General features: G+C 40.0%; 1 protein-coding gene across 1 annotated transcript in view; it reads right to left on the reverse strand.

The window, feature by feature from the left end:
* Positions 1–24,387, reverse strand: part of LOC119772236 (BTB/POZ domain-containing protein 10-like) — a 35,869-nt gene that overhangs the window by 2,984 nt on the left and 8,498 nt on the right. Inside the window, exons 4-6 of the mRNA XM_038268591.1 lie at positions 20,034–20,136; positions 13,300–13,420; positions 4,447–4,644 (exon numbers count right to left, since the gene is read on the reverse strand). Of these exons, the coding sequence (XP_038124519.1) occupies positions 4,447–4,644; positions 13,300–13,420; positions 20,034–20,136 (422 nt within the window). The remainder of the gene's footprint in view (positions 1–4,446; positions 4,645–13,299; positions 13,421–20,033; positions 20,137–24,387) is intronic.

The raw sequence follows: 24,387 nt of genomic DNA on the forward strand, positions 1-24,387 counted from the left end.
TTTCTAACCGGTTTTCCCCACTCAGTGACACACCCACTGAGAAGCCCACTCTGGTGATTGGCAGCTCCATAGTCAGAAACGTGGCATTAGAGACACCAGGGACCATAGTCAAATGTTTGCCGGGGGCCAGAACGGGCGACATCAAATCCTACCTGAAACTACTGGCTAAGGATAAGGTTAAATACAGTAAGATTATTATTCACGCTGGTGGTAATGACACCCGGTTACGCCGATCGGAGGTCACTAAAATTAGTGTTGCTTCGGTGTGTAAGTTTGCCAAAAAAATGTCGGACTCCGTAATTTTCTCTGGTCCCCTCCCTGATCTGACCAGTGATGACATGTTTAGCCACATGTCGTCATTCAACCGCTGGTTGTCTAGGTGGTGCCCTGAAAACAACGTGGGCTACATTAATAATTGGCAATCCTTTTGGGGAAAGCCTGGTCTGATTCGGAGAGACGGCATCCATCCCACTTTGGATGGTGCAGCTCTTCTTTCTAGGAATCTGGCCACATTTATTAGTCCTCCAAAACCCTGACCACCCAGGGTGCAGACCAGGAAGCAGAGTTGTAGTTTAACACACATCTCTGCAGCTTCTCTACTGTTACCCACTCTTTACTCCATCCAGACAGTGTCTTGCCCACGACCAAAATCTAATAAATTAGCAAAGATTCCCAAAGGAGTAAATCATGATAATCTAATTAAAATCAAAATAACTCCAATTGGGGAAAAAGTTAAAACAATTAAATGCGGTCTGTTTAACATAAGATCGCTTTCCTCTAAAAGTCTACTAGTTAATGACTTGATTTGTGATAATCACATTGACTTGTTTTGCCTTACAGAAACCTGGCTGCAGCAAGAGGATTATGTGAGCATAAATGAGGCAACTCCTTCAAGCTATTTAAATTTTCACATCCCCAGAAGTTCTGGGCGAGGAGGAGGAGTAGCAACAATCTTCCAGTCTGACTTACTGATTACTCCCAAAACAATTAATTCCTACAACTCTTTTGAACATTTAACCCTTAATTTCCCTGATCCAAATTTCAAGGCAAGAAAACCTCTTCTTTTTGTAACTTTGTATCGTCCACCAGGTCCTTACTCTGAATTTTTTGATGAGTTTTCAGAGTTCCTTTCTGATTTGGTATTAAATACTGACAGGGTCATCATAGTGGGAGATTTTAACATCCATGCTGACATTGAAGGCGATAGCTTAAGAGCAGCCTTTAATGCTATCTTAGACACTATTGGCTTTGTTCAAAATGTGAATAGTCCCACGCATTCTCATCTTCATACTTTGGATCTTGTGCTGACATACGGCATAGAATGTGAAGAAATAACAGTATTTCCTCACAACCCTGTCCTCTCTGACCACTTTCTAATAACCTTACTTTAACAGAGTTCTCCTCCCCCAAAAGAAGGTTCAATTTTAGTAGATCTTTATCAGATAGTGCAGTTATAAATTTTAAAGAATCGGCTTCACTTTCTCTCTCCTCTGTGTCGCTGAGCAGTGCTGCAGAGTGCAAAAGCTTAGCTTATTCCATTTCACAGGTTGTAGATTTTGTTGATGGGGTTGCTAGTTCTCTGCGTACTGCCTTAGACAACGCAGCTCCTTTGAAAATGAAAACCGTTAAAAATAGAAAGCTTGCTCCTTGGTTTAATGCAGAGCTGCGTACTTTGAAGCAAAATGCTAGGAAACTGGAGAGAAAATATCGCTCCACAGGCCTGCGAGAGTCCTTCCTAGTCTGGAAAAATGGTTTACTGCTGTATAAGAGGACCCTTTGTAAAGCAAGAGCAGCATACTTCTCCTCATTAATAGAGGAGAATAAGAATAATCCTAGATTCCTTTTTAATACAGTTGCCAAACTCACCCAGAGCCATAGCTCTGTTGAACCGTCCATTCCACCTGCTCTTAGCAGCAATGATTTTATGGGATTCTTTATAAATAAGATTGATCTTATTAAAAATAAGATCATAAGCACTCCTCTATCCGCGATTGTACCTGAGGTAGTCATGGAATCTGAACCGGGTTTAGACTGCTTTGATCCAGTTGAACTCTCTGAATTAGCAAAATTATTGTCTTCATCTAAGCCTTCAACTTGTATGTTAGATCCAGTTCCAACCAGGTTATTTAAGGAGGTATTCCCTTTGATCTCCTCCTCCATTTTAGATGTGATTAATCTATCTCTGTTACAGGGATATGTACCTAAAGCTTTTAAGATTGCTGTAATTAAACCTCTGCTTAAGAAACCGTCTCTTGACCCAGATGACTTGGTCAATTATAGACCTATATCCAATTTTTCCTTCTTATCCAAAATTCTTGAGAAAGTAGTTGCCAAACAAGTTTGCGATCACTTCCACCATAATGAACTTTTTGAAGAGTTTCAGTCTGGCTTTAGAGCTCATCATAGCACTGAAACAGCTCTGGTGAAAGTCACTAATGATATTCTCATGGCCTCAGATAATGGACTTGTATCTGTGCTCGTCCTGTTGGATCTTAGTGCTGCATTTGATACAGTTGACCATAATATTCTTTTAGAAAGACTTGAATATTTTGTTGGAATTAAAGGAACAGCACTAGGCTGGTTTAAATCTTATCTATCTGATCGAATTCAGTTTGTTCATGTTAATGATAGATCTTCAACACGCTCAAAGGTTACCTGTGGAGTACCACAGGGATCAGTGCTAGGACCTATTCTCTTTACTTTATACATGCTCCCAATTGGTAGAATTATTAGACAGCATGGGATTAATTTCCACTGTTATGCTGATGATACCCAGCTATATCTGTCTATAATCCAGATGAAGCTAACCCATTACATAGATTACAGGCATGTCTGAAGACATAAAAACCTGGATGACTCTTAACTTTCTGCTTCTGAATGCAGACAAAACAGAAGTTATAGTCTTTGGACCAGAGTCTCTGAAAAAGAAACTGATTAGCCAGTCACTTCATTTGGATGGGATTAAACTGATTTCAGATAATAAAGTAAAAAATCTTGGTGTTATTTTTGATCAGGACCTGTCATTTAAATCCCATATCAAAGAGGTTTCTAGAATTTCCTTCTTTCATCTGAGGAACATTGCAAAAATTAGAAATATCCTGTCCAGGGGTGATGCTGAGAAACTAGTCCATGCATTTGTTACTTCAAGGCTGGACTATTGTAATTCTTTACTATCAGGAAGTCCACAAACTGTAGTTAAAAGCCTTCAGCTGATCCAAAATGCTGCAGCCAGAGTTCTAATGAAAATGAAAAAGAGAGATCATATCTCTCCTATCCTGGCTTCTCTTCATTGGCTTCCTGTTAAATCAAGAATAGAATTTAAAATCCTCCTTCTCACATATAAAGCCTTAAATGGCCAAGCTCCATCTTATATCAGAGATCTGATTGTTCCTTATGTTCCTAACAGAGCACTTCGCTCTCAATCTGCAGGTTTACTAGTGGTTCCTAGAATTTCTAAAAGTAGAATGGGAGGCAGATCTTTTAGTTATCAGGCTCCTCTCCTGTGGAACCAACTACCAGTTTTAGTCCGTGAGGCAGACACCCTGTCTACTTTTAAGGCTAGGCTTAAAACTTTCATTTTTGATAAAGCTTATAGTTAGAGTGGCTCAGGTTATCCTGAGCTATCTCTATAGTTATGCTGCTATAGGCTTAGACTTTTGGAGGACATAGGGACCCCCATTTCATCATTCTGCTTCATTCTCTCTCTGTTCTCCTATTCTGCAGAATCTGTTAGTTCAATCTCTAACCTTCTGCTCTCTCTGCTTTTCCTCAGAGTAGCTTTGCCTCGTCTGTTCCTGTTTGGCTGTGACGTCATCCTGAAAAAAACATCAGCTGTGCTGCTTCTATCAACACCCTTGTTAATAGATGTTGGAGATCGGCCTGTTTTCCAGTGTGGTCCTGTTTCTCTGACCGTGACTGAGTGGATGTGCTCTCTTCGTCCTCTGGCATGGGAGCTGCCTTGGAGCTCGTCTGCCTGGCTGTGTGTTTCCTGGACGGGGCCGCCTTTTACAGCTGCTTTTTGTATCTCTGCTTCTGTCTCCTTGAACCCCAGTCGGCCTCGGCAGATGGCCGCTCACACTGAGCCTGGTTCTGCTGGAGGTTTCTTCCTGTTAAAAGGGAGTTTTTCCTCTCCACTGTCGCTACAAGCATGCTTAGTGTGGGGGATTGTATTTGAGTCAATGAGTCAATGCAATCAACTGGTTTTCCTTAGATAGAAAACTTTGTATCAATTTGACTGTATGATCTGGTTGAACTGTAAAGTGCCTTGAGATGACATGTGTTGTGAATTTGGCGCTATAGAAATAAACTGAATTGAATTGAATTGAATTGACAGCTGGAAATGATATTAATGTAGCCGAGTATCTAAACAGCTTCCCGGTATCGCTTTGTATCATTTTCTGATCATGCAATCAAAGCAGGACCTCTCTTGGTAAAACAACATCTTACTTTGTGAGTACTCCTCTCCCATCTGTGGCGGGTACTCCTCGTCCCAGTCCACCACGTCGTCGTCGGTCAGAACCACCACGTGGCATTCCCTCTCGCCGCTCTGGGCGCTGGCGACCATCAGCGGCATCACCATCTCCTCCAGGTAACACTCGAACTGACGCCGTGCTCCGTCGTTGGACAGCTCGTGCATCAGGGCGCCTGAGCAGAAGGGCAGGGGTATGAGACGCTAAATAACACCAAGCTGATCATATTACATCATGTCCTGTGTTTTTTGGGATTACATGTGATAACATATTTTTAATGTAAGTTTTCATTCAATTTGTTAATTTACATAAAATAAAACAGAAATGTCTTCACTGCTATTGTTTTATTGCCTTCCTTTAGGCTTCCTTTAATTTTTTTATTGTTTTGCTGAAGCACTGATGAAAACAAATGCATAATGAACTTAAACATACACACGAAAAAAAAACAATAATTCAACCTCATAAAAATACTGGTGCACCAATACTGATATCAGTAACGGACAGAGCGCCGATACTGCATTAAAATGGTGGTGTCGGTATCAGCGACTACTAACAAATAGGGCACTGATACCATTTCTAGAGCCAAAAGTTTCTTCAACTATTGTCAGCCATTCCAGGTACGCAATAAAAAGTTCTTCTTCTTGTATTCAAATTTTTCCTGCTTCACAAAGGAAGGCAGCAGCTTGACATGAAGCCATGATGGCAATTACATCCAAGAGGTATGCAGTTCTTCATATATACACACACACATCAATTTCTAACAGATGGTATCTTTATCGACCAATAATGCACAGCCAGGTACCGGGTATCGATATCGGGACCAAAATATGGCATCGACGCAACACTAAAAATAGACCAAAAAAAAAAACTATCCAAGTATGCATAAACTGCTGCGTAACACTGAGTGATTGAATAATAAACTACTAATAAACTCTTTTTTTTTTTGCATCAAACTAAACAGAAATTTTTATAATTGAAAACTGCACATTATCAAACATTTATGGAGTTTAAATTAAAACTTAGGGCCCTATAAAATCTGTTATTTTTTCCCAAATTCCGTTTTTTCCGTTTAAATTTTTGAAAATTCAGTTTTTTCCGTTTTACGTATGTATTTTTGCGCTTCCAATCAATGGAATGTCAAAACTTGCAAAAGAATAGTTCACTTGGGAAAGAAGAGGGAATGTGGGGGGAGGGGAAGGAAGGGGGGAAAAAAAAACTGTGTAAAAAGAAAACAAAAAATCGGAGAAGTCATGTAAGCTTTGTACAATGTATGTAAGATCAATATATGTATGATCTCCTGATGAGCAAATAAATGATACACAGTAAAAAAAAAAAAAATAGTTCACCTGACACCAAAAATATGAACATCTTCTAAAACATAAAGGTAGAAAGGAGGACTTAAAAAGTTATTGAGCTTCCTGTTCCCAAAACCTGCGTCTATCTTTTCTCATGGTGTTTGTTGAATCTGATAGGACTCTAATTCAGTTCAGTTTATTTCTATAGCGCCAATTCACAACACGTGTCATCTCCAGGCGCTTTCCAGTTCACCAGATCATCCAGTCAGATTGATTCAGAGTTTTCTATCTAAGGAAAACCAGTTGATTGCATCGACTCTTTGACTCATTGACTCTTCAGCAATCCCTCACACTAAGCATGCTTGTAGCGACAGTGGAGAGGAAAAACTCCCTTTTAACAGGAAGAAACCTCCAGCAGAACCAGGCTCAGTGTGAGCGGCCATCTGCTGAGGCCCACTGGGGTTCAAGGAGACAGAAGCAGAGATACAGAAAGAAACAGTGATACAAAAGGCAACTGTAAAAGGCGGCCCCGTCCAGGAAACACACAGCATATTGTGCATTCAACTGTTTGACCATAAAGAAGCAGAGGTTTAGTGGCTGTTTATGGAGCTCGACATAATGTCCCTTGAGCTCATATTAAACACTGTCTGATATTTAATTATTTAGCTACTGGAACCTTCTGGAAGAACTGCAGTTTTGACCTTAATCTGCATAGATGTGACTGTTATCAGCTGTTTTTTTTATTCCTGTATCAATGCATGCATGCAGTCATGGACTCATTAATGCATTCACCAGCCATGTTTTTAGATCATGTGAAGTGTGTGCATTCGCGCTCTTTTGTTAACATTCTAATTGTAGTTTTTCTGTTTAAATTAAGACTTGTGTAACATTAGCTATTATTGTGTGATTTTTGCCATGCACATGGAGGAAGAAAAAGCAACACTGTCCTAAAGAAATCGGGCCTCTAATACCAGCAGCACATATCAGGGATCAGTCAAACCAGGAACTTCCAAACTTTTCATACTGCAACAATAAGTGGGAACGCTTATGCATTCCCACTTATTGTTTTTCTGTTTCTCTTTATTATTGTGTGAATGCTGTAGGCATTCACACTATTGAGATCCTGTTTCTCTTTATTCTTTATTATTTTTATTCTTCCGACCATTTTTTTGTCACGCTACTACTTCTGCATACTTTATGCTATTTCAACCATTCAAATTTCACAATATTCAGCTCATTTAGGACATGTGCGCTATGTCTTTTTGTATTTCTACCTCTTTTGCTTTTTAAATTATTCAGCTTTTTCTGCAATTTTTTGCCTCATTGAAATGAATGGCATTTTGCTAAAATTCTGCTAAATCTTCTGCTATTTTGCTCTTTAACTACTTCTGCATACTTTCAGCTAGAAACACCATTCAACTTTTAAAATGTTTCCGCATCTTTCTGCTATTACAGTTTAACTCAGCTTTTTGCTAACTTTTACAGTTTTGCTTCAGTGAAGCTTCAAACTTTTAAACAATTTTTAAAGATTTTCAAATTTATAATGGAAGTCTATGGACGGAATGTTCAGCTGCTAGAGTGTGCCACTCTAGCGTTTTGAAACATTTCACTCATGCCGAACAGCTTCAACTCACTCGCTCATCTTTTACTCTATCTAGATAAATTTTACATCAAAACGTAGGGATTTTTGTCAGGATTCAGGAAATGTAAAATGGTAAATGGCATGTACTTATATAGCGCCTTTATTCAAGTTAGGAGACTTGACCAAAGCGCTTTACACTACATTCATTCACCCATTCACACACACACTCACACACTGATGGTGGCAAGCTACATTGTAGCCACAGCTGCCCTGGGGCTCACTGACAGAAGCGAGGCTGCCGTACACTGGCGCCACCCTCTGACCACCATCAGTAGACAATGCAGGTGAAGTGTCTTGCCCAAGGACACAACGACAATGAAAGTCGGAGTCGGGGCTTGAACCGTCAACCCTTCGATTACAGGGCAAACTCCTCCATCCAACGCCACTGTCGCCCATGTAACCCTCATTTGTGTGGCATTTACGGTTTTCCGACAGTTTGGCCCAGACCACGAAGAAGTCCACACTTCTCCAATAGAAATCCAATGAGAGCTCTCTGAAAATCCGAAGTGAAAATTCAAAAAAACAGACTTTTTCGTATCGCTCCCATTTGGGAACCGTTCGACGTAGCAACATGAGCCTTGGTGAAGTTGTTCCTCAGACCTTCCTAGCACTCACATTGAAGGAAGTGTGTCGATATCTTTTATCGTTTAGCTAGGAAAAAGGTTTGTTCGGGGGTAACAAATCTGTCCGAACCCCAAAATCAGGATTTTGACAATTATACACTTTTTTACATCGTCACCACGCCTAGACGAAATATTGTAGAAATATGAAAGTCACCCCAGTTGTAGTCCAAAGATGGCTGACGCTCACGGTGAAAGAATTTTTTGAATACCTAATACGGTTTTGGCTCACCGCTCGTTTGTTCGGAGGGAAAGTTTTGCTTTTGAGAGTTCTGCTCTACCATTGTGCTGCATGTTAATCAATGAGACCAGCAGGATTTCTCAAACCTTTTTATTCCTCCTTCCCATTAAGGTTGTGAATGAGCTACATCCATGAAAGTTACCCCAATTGGAGACAAAGGATAGCTCTCGCTTAGACTGAAAGAATTTTTTAGATACCATTTACGGTTTGTCTTCAGCACTCGTTTGTTCGGAGCTGATAATCCCATTCAAAAAAGCCTGAGAACTAAGGAACGAAAGTGATGCGCATGTCTCTCTGTCACTGACAGGCTCGTTAACGTCGTCAAGGTAACCGTGCTTCAAAGGATTTTACCTCCACCACTTTAAACAGCACATTTTAATCTAATGGAGGGAGACAACACTGATTTAACATTAGGAAGTGGATACAATATGACTACTGGCCATGACCCTTCCCTTCACACGCAACCCTGATAGACTTTCAAAATAAGACTCCGGGGACCCTTCAAAATAAAAGCCCCTACATTAAACTCATATTTTTTTCCCAGCATATGGCTCAACATTATGATCCGAACTCAACCACTTTTTTAAAATTAGACTCTAGGGGGGTTTTCAAAACACACCCCACAGCAAATTTCAAAATAAAAGCCTCCCATTGCCACTTCATCTACTGCCCTAATAACAGGGGAAAGAGTGATTTAAGGATTTGAAAGTCATCAAATATCACTGCTGGGTCTGACCACTTTACTCAACACACAACCATGCTAGACTTTCAAAATAAGACTCCAGTGACCCTACAAAATAAAAGCCTCTATATTATACTTGTGTATTAATTGATGCAAATGGCTCAGCATTATGACCCAAACTCTACCAGCTTGTTTCTATTAGACTCTAGGGACCTTTTCAAAACATACCCCAGAGCGAATTTCACAATAAAAGTCTCCCATTTATGCTCTAACACAGCATCTATTCACCCAATAACATGGAAAACAAGTGATTGCATATTTAGAAATGGATTCTATATCACTGCCTGGCATGACCCTTCCCTTGACACACATCCATGATAGACTTTCAAAATAAGACTAAAGGGACTCTACAAAATAAAAGCCTCTTTCTTACATACACTCATTCATTGTGCCATATGGCTTGTAGCTATGACCCAAACTCAACCAATTTCTTCAAATTACACTACCAAGGCCTGTTGACCCCACACCTAAGTGCATATTTCTTAATCAGGTTCTAAGATTTACACTGTAATAAAGCATCTGCTAACCTCGTAACATGCAGCCTAAGCCTGCCAACGGTGCTGTCATCAACACAGTGGCTCATAACATGCAGGTTAGATTTTTTGATAAATTCAGCTCCTTAAATTTTATTAGCTCTCTTTTTATAAGCTTCTCTCTCTGTCCTTCCTGTGCTTCTTATGGTCAGTCTTGTACTTTGGTTTGTGGATTTTCAAGCTTCTAAGGATGACACTGTTTTCTCTATGCTGATCAACTGACACATTTTAATTAATTTCAAATTTTTTTTACAAGTCTTGACATTTCCACATATGATTTCAGACTTTAATACTTATTATACATATTCAACATTTATCTTCCTATCCTTAAGCTACTCATTTTTTTCTTCAACTAGTTAAGATTCAACTTTTTTACTGTTTATGTTACCGTTTTTGCTATTTTATAAAATTTCTGCATATTTTTTCCAATTTTGGCTTGATTCTGCTCTCTTTCTGGAAAGGCATTAAGCTTTTCTGCTTGCTGTTAATTCATAACATGTCTGCCATGTTTCTGCTGTTGGCTTCAGCTACTTTTAAGAAACTAATTAGACATTTTTTGCTATTCCATACCATTTCAGCAGCTTTGACTTTAAATTTCAGCTTGTTTCTGCCATTTAAACCTTACAGCTTACAGTTTAGCGTACAGCATTCACACTGCATTTTCGCAGGAAATGCAACTTTTTCTAGTTATTATTATTATTCCGTAGGTTTTTCTTCGTCTAACTAGTTCAACAGTTTTCAGCCGATTTCAACAAATTTGGTATCAAAACGTTCAGCTTGTTCAGGAGAATTCTGCTATATCTTTTGGTAAAGATATTGTTCGTAGTTTTCGCGATATTCAGCTTTTTCTGCGATTTTTGGCCCCATTGAAATGCATGTAAAACTTCAAAAATTCCACTAAATCTTCAGCTACTTTGCCCTTTAACTACTTCAGCATACTTTCAGCTAGAAACACCATTCAACTTTTAAAATGTTTCCGTATCTTTCTGCTATTACTGTTTAACTCGGCTTTCAGCTAACTTTTACAGTTTTGCTTCAGTGAAGCTTCAAACTTTTAAACAATTTTTAAAGATTTTCAAATTTATAATGGAAGTCTATGGACGGAATGTTCAGCTGCTAGAGTGTGCCACTCTAGCGTTTTCAAACATTTCACTCATGCCGAACAGCTTCAACTCACTCGCTCATTTTTTACTCTATCTAGATAAATTTTACATCAAAACGTAGGGATTTTTGTCAGGATTCAGGAAATGTAACCCTCATCTGTGTGGCATTTACGGTTTTCCGACAGTTTGGCCCAGACCACGAAGAAGTCCACACTTCCCCAATAGAAATCCAATGAGAGCTCTCTGAAAATCCGAACTGAAAATTCAAAAAAACAGACTTTTTCGTATCGCTCCCATTCGGGAACCGTTCGACGTAGCAACATGAGCCTTGGTGAAGTTGTTCCTCAGACCTTCCTAGCACTCACATTGAAGGAAGTGTGTCGATATCTTTTATCGTTTAGCTAGGAAAAAGGTTTGTTCGGGGGTAACAAATCTGTCCGAACCCCAAAATCAAGATTTTGACAATTATACACTTTTTTACATCGTCACCACGCCTAGACGAAATATTGTAGAAATATGAAAGTTACACCAGTTGTAGTCCAAAGATGGCTGACGCTCACGGTGAAAGAATTTTTTGAATACCTAATACGGTTTTGGCTCACCGCTCGTTTGTTCGGAGGGAAAGTTTTGCTTTTGAGAGTTCTGCTCTACCATTGTGCTGCATGTTATTCAATGAGACCAGCAGGATTTCTCAAACCTTTATATTTCTCCTTCCCATTAAGGTTGTGAATGAGCTACATCCATGAAAGTTACCCCAATTGGAGACAAAGGATAGCTCTCGCTTAGACTGAAAGAATTTTTTAGATACCATTTACGGTTTGTCTTCAGCACTCGTTTGTTCGGAGCTGATAATCCCATTCAAAAAAGCCTGAGAACTAAGGAACGAAAGTGATGCGCATGTCTCTCTGTCACTGACAGGCTCGTTAACGTCGTCAAGGTAACCGTGCTTCAAAGAGATTTTACCTCCACCACTTTAAACAGCACATTTTAATCTAATGGAGGGAGACAACACTGATTTAACATTAGGAAGTGGATACAATATCAATTATTATTATCAATAATAATTATCAATTATCATATTATGTATGGTTTGGCTGTGCAGCTTTTAAGATGAGTTTCTTTCTGCCATTTTAGTGCCAAATAATTCTACCCTACAAAAATCTTCAGATGATTCAATTGTTTTCTGCAGTTTGAAGTTTCTGATGACTTCCTATCACATTTTCATATGTTCTTAAGTTAATTTCAGCTTTATTCATTCAGCAAAAGCATTCCCACTTGCTGTTTCTCCGAAACAGCTTTTTCTAGTTTTTCTTTGTTTTCTAGTTTTATTGGTTTAATTCCTATTTTGTGGTGTTTTCTGGATATATTTGAGTTCTTAGATATTTCTTGATTGCCCTCTGTTGCCCTCTTGTGTTGGGCTCCTTTCTACACCCCTCTGTTCGCACCTGCTTCCAATCAGCTCATTAGTCCTGTCTTTGTTCTGTCTCCCAGATAAGGGCTCTGTTCGAATTCATGGGCTGCGTCTTCCAAGGACGCGCTCTACCTGGACTGGATCCTTTGAAGTCCTTCAAAATAAGACGACCGGAAGAGTTTTGGCTGTGAATTCAAAAAGGGCTAGCCTTCGTTGGCTTTTACCGCCGTACACTCTGTCGCTTAGCAACAGTGATAGTTGACACACAAACCAGAAAAACAATGAATACCGAAACAGTTATTTATACATATAAAGCACTTTCAATGATCTAAAAATTACTTTATTTCCAAATAACATTATTTAGTATCATTTTAAATGTATTTTGAATTAAACATTTAAAATATCTAATTGTGCATTTTACAATTTAATTGTATAATCATTGAAAAAAATAAGAAAATAAATATTAGAATGATCATTACATTTTTAAATTACATATCTTGTTGGTCATTCCCATTTCTGTATTTTATGATATATTTTGCTCAATCACTTTGCAGTGATGTCTCAAAACCAAAAGTTTTCTAACAATAACTCAATACTCAGATGAGCATCTAATGTCAATGAAACCCAGTATAACCACAGCGTAAAACAAGAAGTCATGACAGGACCCTTTTGGGGATAAATCAAATCTGCAGCTTGGTCTGTTTTTTACCCACATAACCAGCAGTAAATCTCACAGCTAATCATGACCTACTTAGAGGCGCGGAAACAGCAGCAGAGAGCAGAAGCTCCTCCTCCTGCATACTCGAACAAAAAACAAGGGGCACCGACTCATTAAAAACATCCCACTGTCAGCTCCGTGCAGCTGCATCAAATGTGCACAAAGGCAGGCAGCATTTAAGCAAAAATGTTTCTCCTTTACATATGGAGGATCTTTATCAAGGCTGGTGATGCAAAAGGTTTTAAAACTCTGAGAAGAATTGGCTTCACTGGCCAGGTTTGTAAACACAAACAAGGAACAAACTTGGTTAATTCAAATATTTAAATATAAAACTTGCGTTAAATTCTTCTAAATTGTGAGTCTGACACTAATCTGTGATAAAGTTATGAAATTTTATTTTGAACCACGACCGCAAAAAGCAGAGACTCACCTAATTGCACACGAACAGAAACGGGAAGCACATCACTCCGCGGCTTCACACATTGGAAGAACTGAAAGAGCAGGTTGAGGAGTTGGTGTACTCACTGAGATCTCTGCACTTGATGGTGCTGTAGTTGAAGGAGATGCAGAGGTAGTCACATGCCTCTCTCAGCTCGGGAATGGAAACGCCGTCAGGGCAGCGGATTATCCCCGACTTGTAGTAATCCTGCCATTTTCACCAGTGCAAGCACGCGCACAGACATAACAGCACGCAGTGAGGAGGACAGTCAGGCGCGCACACGAGCAGAGGAGGGAAAACAAACCGCCATTATTAATGCTTCCTCACAGAGAGAGGAGGAGGAGGACATAAGAGGGAGGGATGGAGAGCAACTGATAAAAAAAAAAAGCGACGTCACAGAGAGAGAGAGAGAGAAAGGAGAGGACACATGAAGCTGCTGACGTCACTGTCCCTTCCTGCTCTCACAGCGACAGTTTCCCAGGAGTTTCTACTGATGGAAACCAGAGGAGACTCCTCGGTCATAAAGGACACAAACCTTTGGCTCCACCCACTTCCTGTTCTGCCTCACTCGCTATCCTCCCTCAGTATTTTCCTTTCATCTCTACTGTTGAAGGCTGATTTTTCTAAACATTGTTTTTTTAAAACACATATTTTCCCTTTCAGGCTGAAAATAATACGAAATGAACCTTTTAAGTGTCAGTTCAGTTTGAATTATCTAGATTATGTTTGCTAAAAAAATAGAAATTATGAGCAAATTTTCTTATTACTTTTGCCAAAGTCTTAAGTTTAGAAATACTAAAAATCAGTCTTCAAAAGTCCCGCTGATGATGTGTTGGGTTTGTAAGCTTCATTCATTTTCAGATAACCTGTTTACCAACATGAAGTAAGCTAAAATAACTCAGAGCTACTAACCTTCCCCTAAAGAAACCACATGATAAATGAGAAAGAATGGAAATCGATACACATCATAGAGGTAATTGATTGTTTGTTTTTTTTTAGCTAAAATCTGATATGTTTAAGCTCAAATGGACGACCCTATGATCTTTTTCTCCACAATTATTGTGTATTTTTTCCCTCCTGTTCCGTGCATTTATTGTAAATTACGGTTTAGCTATCTGTCTCTAAAACTTTAAAAATGTCTATCTAACCAGCATTTTTTGCTTCAGCGTGTCTCCTGTGTCAGAGGCATGAATCAGGTGGGTAACCTATAGGCGCTGCACACGAGTGTGACAAAGTGTGTTCACCACTTGTCCCTTAGTCTTTATTCTGATTAGTAATGCTTACATTTAAACATTAGTTTGCAACTTTGCTTCACTTACTATCCCGGGTTTGTTTGTGTTAGCATTATGTTGCAGTTTCCATCTATATGTTTGGGTTGAAGCTATTATATCTAGATTATTGGTTGATATTGTGTATTTTGTTTCAAAGTATATTTATGGTATTTGTTTTCCTTTTTACTCACCATTGTTTGTCCAAGTATTCCCTGCTAAATTAGCTAGATGATGTCATTGATTACCTTGCAGGGTTCTACCATTTAGAGGATTTCTTTGGAGTAATGCTTTGTTTGTTTTTCTGTAACTTTCTGAGTTATCTTGTATCACATTGTTTATGTTGCAGACTCTTTCATTATGTAGATTAGTTTGTAAATTAAGATTCATAATTTCATTCTTGTTTCTCTGTTTAGATGTTGTTGTTTTTTTTCTACCTGTTTACGGTCGGCTGGTCCACTCAAGTGCAGGTATGTTGCCAATAGGTTATATAAGCGCAGAGGTCTTGGAAGCTCAGGAATGGTTGTCAGAATGAAAAGTATTGAATGTAAGACAACAGAGAAATCTGGAACGGTGGCTGAAGCTGTTTTTTTTTTGTTCACCTTCCTCATCCTCGACCAAATGTCGGTGGAAGGCTTGATGTCCAATATTTAGATTTCAAGCAAATATTGGCTAGGTTTTACATATAATTTTGTGCATTCCAACTGTAGTACTTTAGCAGAAAACAGTCGGAACAAATGGAGAAAACATAGTACAGGGATGTTGCCTAGCAACAGCTAGCTAAGCAAAGAACTCCAGGGCAGCGTTGGTATCTCCTATAGATCACAAGAGACTTGAGAACAACATCTAAGTACTGCAGGCCTCAATTCACTGTTTATTATTAGGACAAAATGAGGGATGCACGACATTATTATTGATATCAATGCCAATATTCATATTAGGAATATCAGTATCGGCCAGAAAAGTAAAACTGGGCTGATATTTATGTCTGCGTAGTTGCAGTTTTATTTCAGGAGGGAGTGGGGGTCAGGATTGTTGTTATTTAACTGAAGCAGAGAAGTAATTTAGCATTGTGGTTTTTTTTGGTTTTTTTTGGTAGCCATATAAAAGTCATCATGGCAATATTAAGATTGGATAATGTTAATATCACCCCAGAGTAGCCTGCACCGCACCAAGAGCAAAATACGGAGGTTATCATGTGACCGTCTGAGGCTGTTTTAGTGCTTCTCAGTCTGGGAAGACACCTATGACCTCAGGCTGAAACACACCTGAAATGTGCTGCAGAGCAAGGATCCAAAACACACCAGCAAGTCCTCCTCTGAATGACTGAAGAAAAAAAAAAAAAAGACCTCGGAGTGGCCTAGCCAAAGTTCAGATCTTGCTTAAAAAGCCTCCAATGTGGCTGAATTACATCAACTCTGCAAAGATGGGTTCAAATGAGTTTTCATAGCTGGTACGTTCATTTGTTTTCTTTGAATCAGAAATTATCTGGAACTTGAGCTTTTTTCATTTAAGGATTTATACACACAATTAGAGGCTTTTTTTTTTTTCTCCAAGGCCTTTTACCATGGAACAGCAGTGGACAGCTTTCTGAGATGAAAATGTCTTCAGATGTACGACCAAAAGCTATTAAAAAATAAAAGCTAAAATTGTGGTTCAGATCTTCAACATCTTCAAATACATCTTTAATTCTGATTGTTGTTTTCAACTTTTTGTTATAGACCAAGGAAACTTTCATTTACCGTATTTTCACGACTCTAAGGCGCACATAAACGTCTTTTTTTCCCCTCAAAATGTGCGGTGCGCCCTTTGGTGCGGTGCGCCCTATGTGTGTTGCAACTGCGACTTTTGAGACCACCTCATTGAGGAGATGATGAAAGAGTGGCTGAATGTAAGGAGACCAGGTGTTTTTTTTCCACTCATCACCATCGCTGTTAATATGTGACTCCATGCCTGCCCATCTCACAGCTGATGTGAAAAACATGGGGAAACAAATTAAGCTCTGCTCGCTGTTATTCAACCGCTCGACATCGGTGTGAACCGGACGCAGCAGGCGCAGCAGAAGCAGCGAGTTTACATGCAAAGTCAATGGTTGACACGCGTATAGGCGCAGCAAAAGGTCCCGCAGCGCATTTTGAGCAGCAGGCGCTGCGTCGGGAGCGTTTAAGCATCTGACGCACCACCAACGCGCTGCTGCTGCTTGAGATGGAAAAATTGAAGTTTTGCTGCTGGAAGCGCCGCATCAACCAATCAGAGAAGCTGATCTGGGAGCTGACAGCGAAACAGACACAGCGCTCTGATGACATATGATATTAACGCAAATGAAAAGGGCTGGATGGATGAGGAGATGATGAAAGAGTGGCTGAGGCAGGTGTATGTGAGGAGACCAGGTGGTTTGACGAAAAGTGGAAGGCAGCGCCGGGACGAAAATTGGAAGGCAGCGCCGGGCAAGTTACGCCACCGTTTGCGGATGGATTGTAGATGGACTAACGTGTCTGCTGGCTCTGTTGTTCGAGCTTTCGAAAAAGCCGGCATTATTTCTGAGGAGCCGCGCTGCACGGAAAGTGACTCTGACAGCGAAGAAGGGGAAACTGGCATGTCTGATTTAGCGCAGCTGTTTAATTCAGAAACAGAGGATGATGACTTTGATGGGTTTGATTAATACTTTGTAATAAATACATGAATAAAGCACAATCATACTCAGTTTTGCTCCCGCTCTATTTTTCTACCTGAAAACTTAATTTAACAGCAGCATCTGGGCAGGGTTCACCGGGGTGGCTGGCAGGTGTTTTTCATCTAAATAATCTAAATCTTGCAGCTATATTTGCTGTGATCAGTGGGAATAAAGTAGTTTTAATATGTTTGTAAGTGAGAAAGTCCACCTGAAAACTTAATAATTGCAGTCAGTTCATCCAGATTATCTATTTCTGTCGGAGGCGCTCAGACCCCCACATACCAGCGGTGCACCGACAGCAGAAATCCCTTCAACAGCAGCCTCTGGGCCTGGTCGCCTCCGGGTTCACGCGGCGGCTGGCAGGTGTTTTTCATCTAAATAATTTTAGCTGCAGGCACCAGGATACCGGCAATAAAAGCGAACATATTCCGTCGGCAGGTTTCAGGATTTTAAGTTAATTTAGGAGTGACCACAGCGCTTTGTCATCTGCGACGTGTCTGTCTCACGGCCAGCTCCCAGGTTTGATTAATGCTTTGTAATAAATACATGAATAAAGCACAGTCATACTCAGGTTCTCCCCCGCTGTATTTTTAAATACGCAGTAGAGGTATTTAAAGGTAGTAGAGGACATGTACCTGTATATAAAAAACGCGCCCTATAGTCCGGTGCGCCTTATGTGTGTGTTAAATACAGAAATGGGACACATAACTGAGACTGCGCCTTTTAGTACGGTGCGCCTTATGGTCGTGAAAATACGGTAATTTTCATTTTTCTTTAACCAGGTAAACCCCATTGAGATCTGGATCTCATTTTCAAGGGGGACCTGGGCAGAGATCAGCAATACACTGCAACCTGGTTACAAAAAATAAAACCAATTAATACATATGCACAAATATAAAACAATAAAAACTATTCAAAAGCAGTGACACTGTTTAATAGAAGCTTGTTGCCTATCTTTGAGAACTGCTTGAAATAAGTCCAATGAAATATTGTTTGACATCTTGAGCTCAGATTGGAGCTTATTCCACGCTGTAGGAGCCAGTTTACAGGGTTTATACAGGAATGAGTGACTAATTTAATGCTTTTTAATCCTTTGTCAACTTCACTGTCGACAGGCACCAGCCATGTCTCGAATTCCTGGTTTTCCAGCCACTTTTGTTTAAATTAGCATTTTCCCATTCTCTAGCTTTTTCTCCGCCTCAAGCTTTCTTTCCAAACATTCGGCTTTACGATCAACGGGAAGCAGTTCCGCGCAAAAATGCGGAATCAGTTCTATCTTATATATCTGACAAAATTGTTTTTATAAACGTTTTTTTTTTTTTATAAAGATTTTAAATGCCATGACAATCAAATTTAATGAATTTTAATGCCAATTAAGGCCTTAATTTAAAAAATAATAATTTAATGACTTAATGATTTTTAATGGCCAACTCATCAACCTGACGTTCAAATGTGTTTAAAATTTGACAATTCTGTAAACAGAATATTCAACAAGAAGAAGTAGAAAAAAAGAAACAAATGAGAAAGGATATAAATCTTTAAAGGAGAATTCCGGTTTTTTACACTTTAAGCCCATTTTCTGTAGTGTCCAGGATGAAATCGAATGATCGACACCAAAAGTTTGACAATTGGTCCTGTCTCTGCTTTTTGGCTCATTTAGAATCCCCCCCTGGCTGCTTCAGAATGGCTTCCATTGTGCATGTCCGATAATGTCCTTAAAACAACCTTAAACGTTCTTTTTTTAATATGCTACTCACCGTGTCGTCAGCGCTGTTCAATGACGTTCCAAAAAAAGTTTCCTGAAGAAAAAACGTTCCTGTAGTGTTTTATTTAGCATTTTGTAAATCCCATTGAGTTCTGTTGGAATAGTCAATATTCCGCTGCCACCGGAAACGGAAATGGAGCCTGTTTACACAGTTGTAGTCTTTTCGCTTCACTCTGTGTACTCCGACGTCGAGAATCAAGAATCCACCTTTCGTATTCCATTTTCAGAGTTTTTTAAAGTGTTTAACAGAGACGTTAGCACCTCGACGTCGGAGTACACAGAGTGAAGCGAAAAGACTACAACTGTGTAAACAGGCCCCATTTCCGTTTCCGGTGGCAGGGGAATATTGACTATTCCAACAGAACTCAATGGGATTTACAAAATGCTAAATAAAACACTACAGGAAAGTTTTTTCTTTACGAAACTTTTTTTGGAACGTCATTGAACAGCGCTGACGACACGGTGAGTAGCATATTTAAAAAAAAGAACGTTTAAGGTTGTTTTAAGGACATTATCGGACATGCACAATGGAAGCCATTCTGAAGCAGCCAGGGGGGGATTCTGCATGAGCCAAAAAGCAGAGACAGGAGCAATTGTCAAACTTTTGGTGTCGATCATTCGATTTCATCCTGAACACTACAGAAAATGGGCTTAAAGTGTAAAAAACCGGAATTCTCCTTTAAAAAAAATACTTTTTTTACTGCATACAGTCAAACCAAATTGGCTGCTCTTAACATGAAATATATTTTTATACTGACCACTGAGCTGGATAGAAGGCATGGATGGATTTACAGAGATGTAATTTAAGTGAATAAAACATGAGAATCGGGCAGCAGAACAAGTTGGAACTCAATGTTCCCCAAAGGAGAAAAGGGAAAACATTAAGAGTGAAGAAACTTTTAGGAGAACTTGAGAAAGAAAAAATGCTGGGGATGCAGGAAACAGCAGATGACGGGACAGAGAAAGGAGAAGAAACAAGGAGAAAAAAACTGACTAAAAGTAAGACATGAAACAGAAATAATCAAGTAAAAAGAAAAAGAAAGTGAGGACAAGTAGGAGATAAGGGTAAAATAAAAGTGAGGCAGAGAAAGACGGGTGTCCTTGGAATCTCACCATGATGGCTCGGAACACCGTGGAGCTGATGCCATCGGCCACCTCAAACTCTCCTTTCTCGTTGGGCCGAGTGAAATTGTTTTCCCGACAGGAACCAAACATCCTGAAAACACAGACACATAGTTTATAGTCCCACTATGGCTAAATTCACTCTCTATATTTAAACCCATCCTTGGGGAGCAGTGTGGGGTTAAGGGTCTTGCTCAGGAACCCAGAGTGGAGGCAGTGGTGATCGAACCAGGTACCGCACTGCTCTAACCACTCGACCAACACTCCCCCCAAGTGTTAAACAGTATTAGCTTGATTCATAAAACACTGATACTATTCAGATTTGTTAGTTATGACTATTAGGGACAGACCAATCGGATCACAGCTTCACCAAGTTATGCTCATATAAAACCGCAGCCTGTTATTCTCTGCATGAAGTGCAAATTAGTTTGTTTAGTTAGATTTCACTTTTTCCAATGAGAATGTTTTTTGTGATTTTAGAAAATCAGCTAAGTGACTTTATTAGGACAAGTAGAGGTGCATACCCCACGTTAAGGCTGTAATACAGAAGGACAAGCTGGACTACTCGGGGGCCTCCTGTTTAAAATGTATCTAAGCAAAAAATAAATCCTGCAGCTCAACATTTTACGTCAAACTGGGGACCAATAAAGACATGAGCAGCAATCCAGGCAAACTATTTATACACACTAAAAAAAAAAAGAAAAAGAAGCTAAAATTCAATCAAGCTGACCCAATATAAACAGAGACTAGAAGTGCGCTTTTGCACTATGCACTTTTAAAGGTGCATAGTCGCATTATAAGACATTTCAAATTTATACGCCAGTATAACTGCATCTCTTCATACAAAGGTTTTCTCAAAAATGACTGCTGGAGTTTTAGTTGTTATTTTTGTGTTTTAAGCTTTGTTTTTCTCAACTTGTTAAGGGTGTACACTGTGCAATTTTTTCAATCGTTGCACGCAGCAACAGCTCACACTGTATTAATTAAAAGGGCAACGAAATACAAGCTGTGAAAAAGGTTTGTAAAATAATTAGGGGTGGGTATTGCCAAAGAAGTCATGATTCAATTTGAATCACGATTCACATGCCACGATGCGATTCTATCACGATGTATCACGATACTTGAATTATTGCGATGCATTGCAATATTTTTACTAAACACTGTTACAAAAAAATACAGCCATTACCAGTGGCTGACTGAGTATGATCTGGGTAGTGTCTTCCAATTGATAAATAACTGAAAGCAACTGCATTCATACATAGCTGTATTTATTAAAATGACTTTTGGAGGTGTTGCCATGAAAACAAATATTACTGTAACAATATATCAACTTCATTTTTACCTTTGTTTTAAAACCAAAATGCTTCCAAACATCGGATTTGAAATGTGATGGAGCCGGACAAAGTTTCTCAATCTCCTCCATGTTTTGTTTTTGAATGACTCGGCGCAGTATCCCGCGGCCGGAAATGCTTGTGACACAAGGCAGCGTACGTCAACACATCCGCAGCGACATCTACTGGACTGGAAGTTGTATTACACTTGTTTTTGGCTGATGTTCACCAACCATTCATGCAATTTTATTTATAATTTTTTTTTTAATTAATAATCGATACTTGGCGTCAAGAATCGATGCAGTAGATCACGACAATTAGAATCACGATGCATCATCATGACGATTATTTTGCACACCCCTAAAAATAATCATGTATCACAACAATGAAAATTCCTCAATAAATGTTAGCAGCTGGTGGTATCACTCAGTGAGCTAGTTCATCAGTTATGAGCGGACATTAAGAGCAAAAATTATGAGTTGATGTCAGTCTGAGCTACGGAAGCCCAAAGAATGAAAACTAAAAAAATGTAATGAATTAATAAAAATCGATGAGATGTTGTCTAATCCTAGTACCAGTAGCGACTGGCCAATAGAGGGCGCCCACCCACCCAATGACCATGATTAAGACATAAAAAATATATATATTTTTACATAAGGGACCACTACAGCACCACAGGTCGGATGCGAACTTGGGTCGCCTGTGGCGAGAACTAAGGCCTCCATAACTGGGTCGTGTGCGCTAACCACTGCCCTTAAATTAACATTTAAATTTTTTTGAAATACATTATTAGTTGACTAATAAAGCGTCATTCAATTGTTCGTCGGATTGAGGATGTATTTCCGTAGGGTGCAAAACTCTTTGCCCATAGACTCTCGTTAAAAGTTGTCTATGCCCATTCGTTCCTCTGCAATACAAAGGTATGGGAGAGCTCGGGGCGCAACTCCGCTGACAGGTAGTGTATTTGCTCACCCCCTCCCACCACAGCGCAGACATTTTGCGGGTGATCGAGTCGCGGCAGTTGGAGGCGCATTGGAGACAGAGACAGACATGGTGCAAGAACCATCCTTTTCTAGGACCTGGTTTAGCAAGAAGGTTTGGCAAACTGCATTAACAAGGCTAATGCTTTATTAAGGCTCTTAAAGGATAATCTCTACATTATCAGGACGGATGCTTGGTGTATATAACCGTATTTTCTCAAAATCAAATGGATTTTGCTCCCATTTGTATAGGCAGACAATGGCTGTTTCCCAATATGTGTACTTGTGCGTTCTCATGTCCTCGTGAAACGTCAGCAGCCTCAGCACTAGTACTGTTCCAATTCACAAGAACAGCAGACCGAGAACGGAAGTCCCTAGATGTTGTTCTCGCCCCTCCCTATTTACCCAGCATGCATCAGAGCAGACTTGTCCGTTCTTGAGATTGACAGCTGTCCCAGCATGCACTGTGGCAGCAGCAGCTCAGAATGGAGCGCACACAGAGCATTAAGTTAAAAGTTCTCCTTACTGATGCTGTGGTTCAATAAAAGTTCGTTTTAAGATCATTTGAGGCAAGAATATTATACACTCACCGGCCACTTTATTAGGTACCCCATGCTAGTAACGGGTTGGACCCCCTTTTGCTTTCAGAACTGCCTCAATTCTTGGTGGCATAGATTCAACAAGGTGCTGGAAGCATTCCTCAGGGAGTTTGGTCCATATTGACATGATGGCATCACACAGTTGCCGCAGATTTGTCGGCTGCACATCCATGATGCGAATCTCCCGTTCCACCACATCCCAAAGATGCTCTATTGGATTGAGATCTGGTGACTGTGGAGGCCATTTTAGTACAGTGTCATGTTCAAGAAACCAGTCTGAGATGATTCCAGCTTTATGACATGGCGCATTATCCTGCTGAAAGTAGCCATCAGAAGTTGGGTACATTGTGGTCATAAAGGGATGGACATGGTCAGCAACAATACTCAGGTAGGCTGTGGCGTTGCAACGATGCTCAATTGGTACCAAGGGGCCCAAAGAGTGCCAAGAAAATATTCCCCACACCATGACACCACCACCACCAGCCTGAACCGTTGATACAAGGCAGGATGGATCCATGCTTTCATGTTGTAGACGCCAAATTCTGACCCTACCATCCGAATGTCGCAGCAGAAATCGAGACTCATCAGACCAGGCAACGTTTTTCCAATCTTCTATTGTCCAATTTCCATGAACTTGTGCAAATTGTAGCCTCAGTTTCCTGTTCTTAGCTGAAAGGAGTGGCACCCGGTGTGGTCTTCTGCTGCTGTAGCCCATCTGCCTCAAAGTTCGACGTACTGTGCTTTCAGAGATGCTCTTCTGCCCACCTTGGTTGTAACGGGTGGTTATTTGAGTCACTGTTGCCCTTCTATCAGCTCGAACCAGTCTGGCCATTCTCCTCTGACCTCTGGCATCAACAAGGCATTTCCGCCCACAGAACTGCCGCTCACTGGATGTTTTTTCTTTTTCTGACCATTCTCTGTAAACCCTAGAGATGGTTGTGCTTGAAAATCCCAGTAGATCAGCAGTTTCTGAAATACTCAGACCAGCCCTTCTGGCACCAACAATCATGCCCAGTTCAAAGTCACTCAAATCACCTTTCTTCCCCATACTGATGCTCGGTTTGAACTGCAGGAGATTGTCTTGACCATGTCTACATGCCTAAATGCACTGAGTTGCCGCCATGTGATTAGCTGCTTAGAAATTAAGTGTTAACGAGCAGTTGGACAGGTGTACCTAATAAAGTGGCCGGTGAGTGTTCTTTAAAGCCTCACTATATGGTCCATTTACCGATTTAATGCGTAATTTTAAAAAACATTTCCGAAGTTGAGAGGACCATGGCAACCAGCGGACCTCCGAGGCTAACGGCAGCCAGTAACATGTGACCATTAGGTATTTTTCATTCCTGTTTTTCCTTGTGATGGTATTAGCCAATCCGAGCATTAATTTGTTTTTAAACTGAGATTTCTGTAACATTTGTTATCATGGAATTATCAA

The sequence above is a fragment of the Cyprinodon tularosa genome, unplaced genomic scaffold (genome assembly GCF_016077235.1).
Source record: "Cyprinodon tularosa strain WSP-4 unplaced genomic scaffold, ASM1607723v1 ctg703, whole genome shotgun sequence".
Lineage (NCBI taxonomy): Eukaryota > Metazoa > Chordata > Actinopteri > Cyprinodontiformes > Cyprinodontidae > Cyprinodon > Cyprinodon tularosa.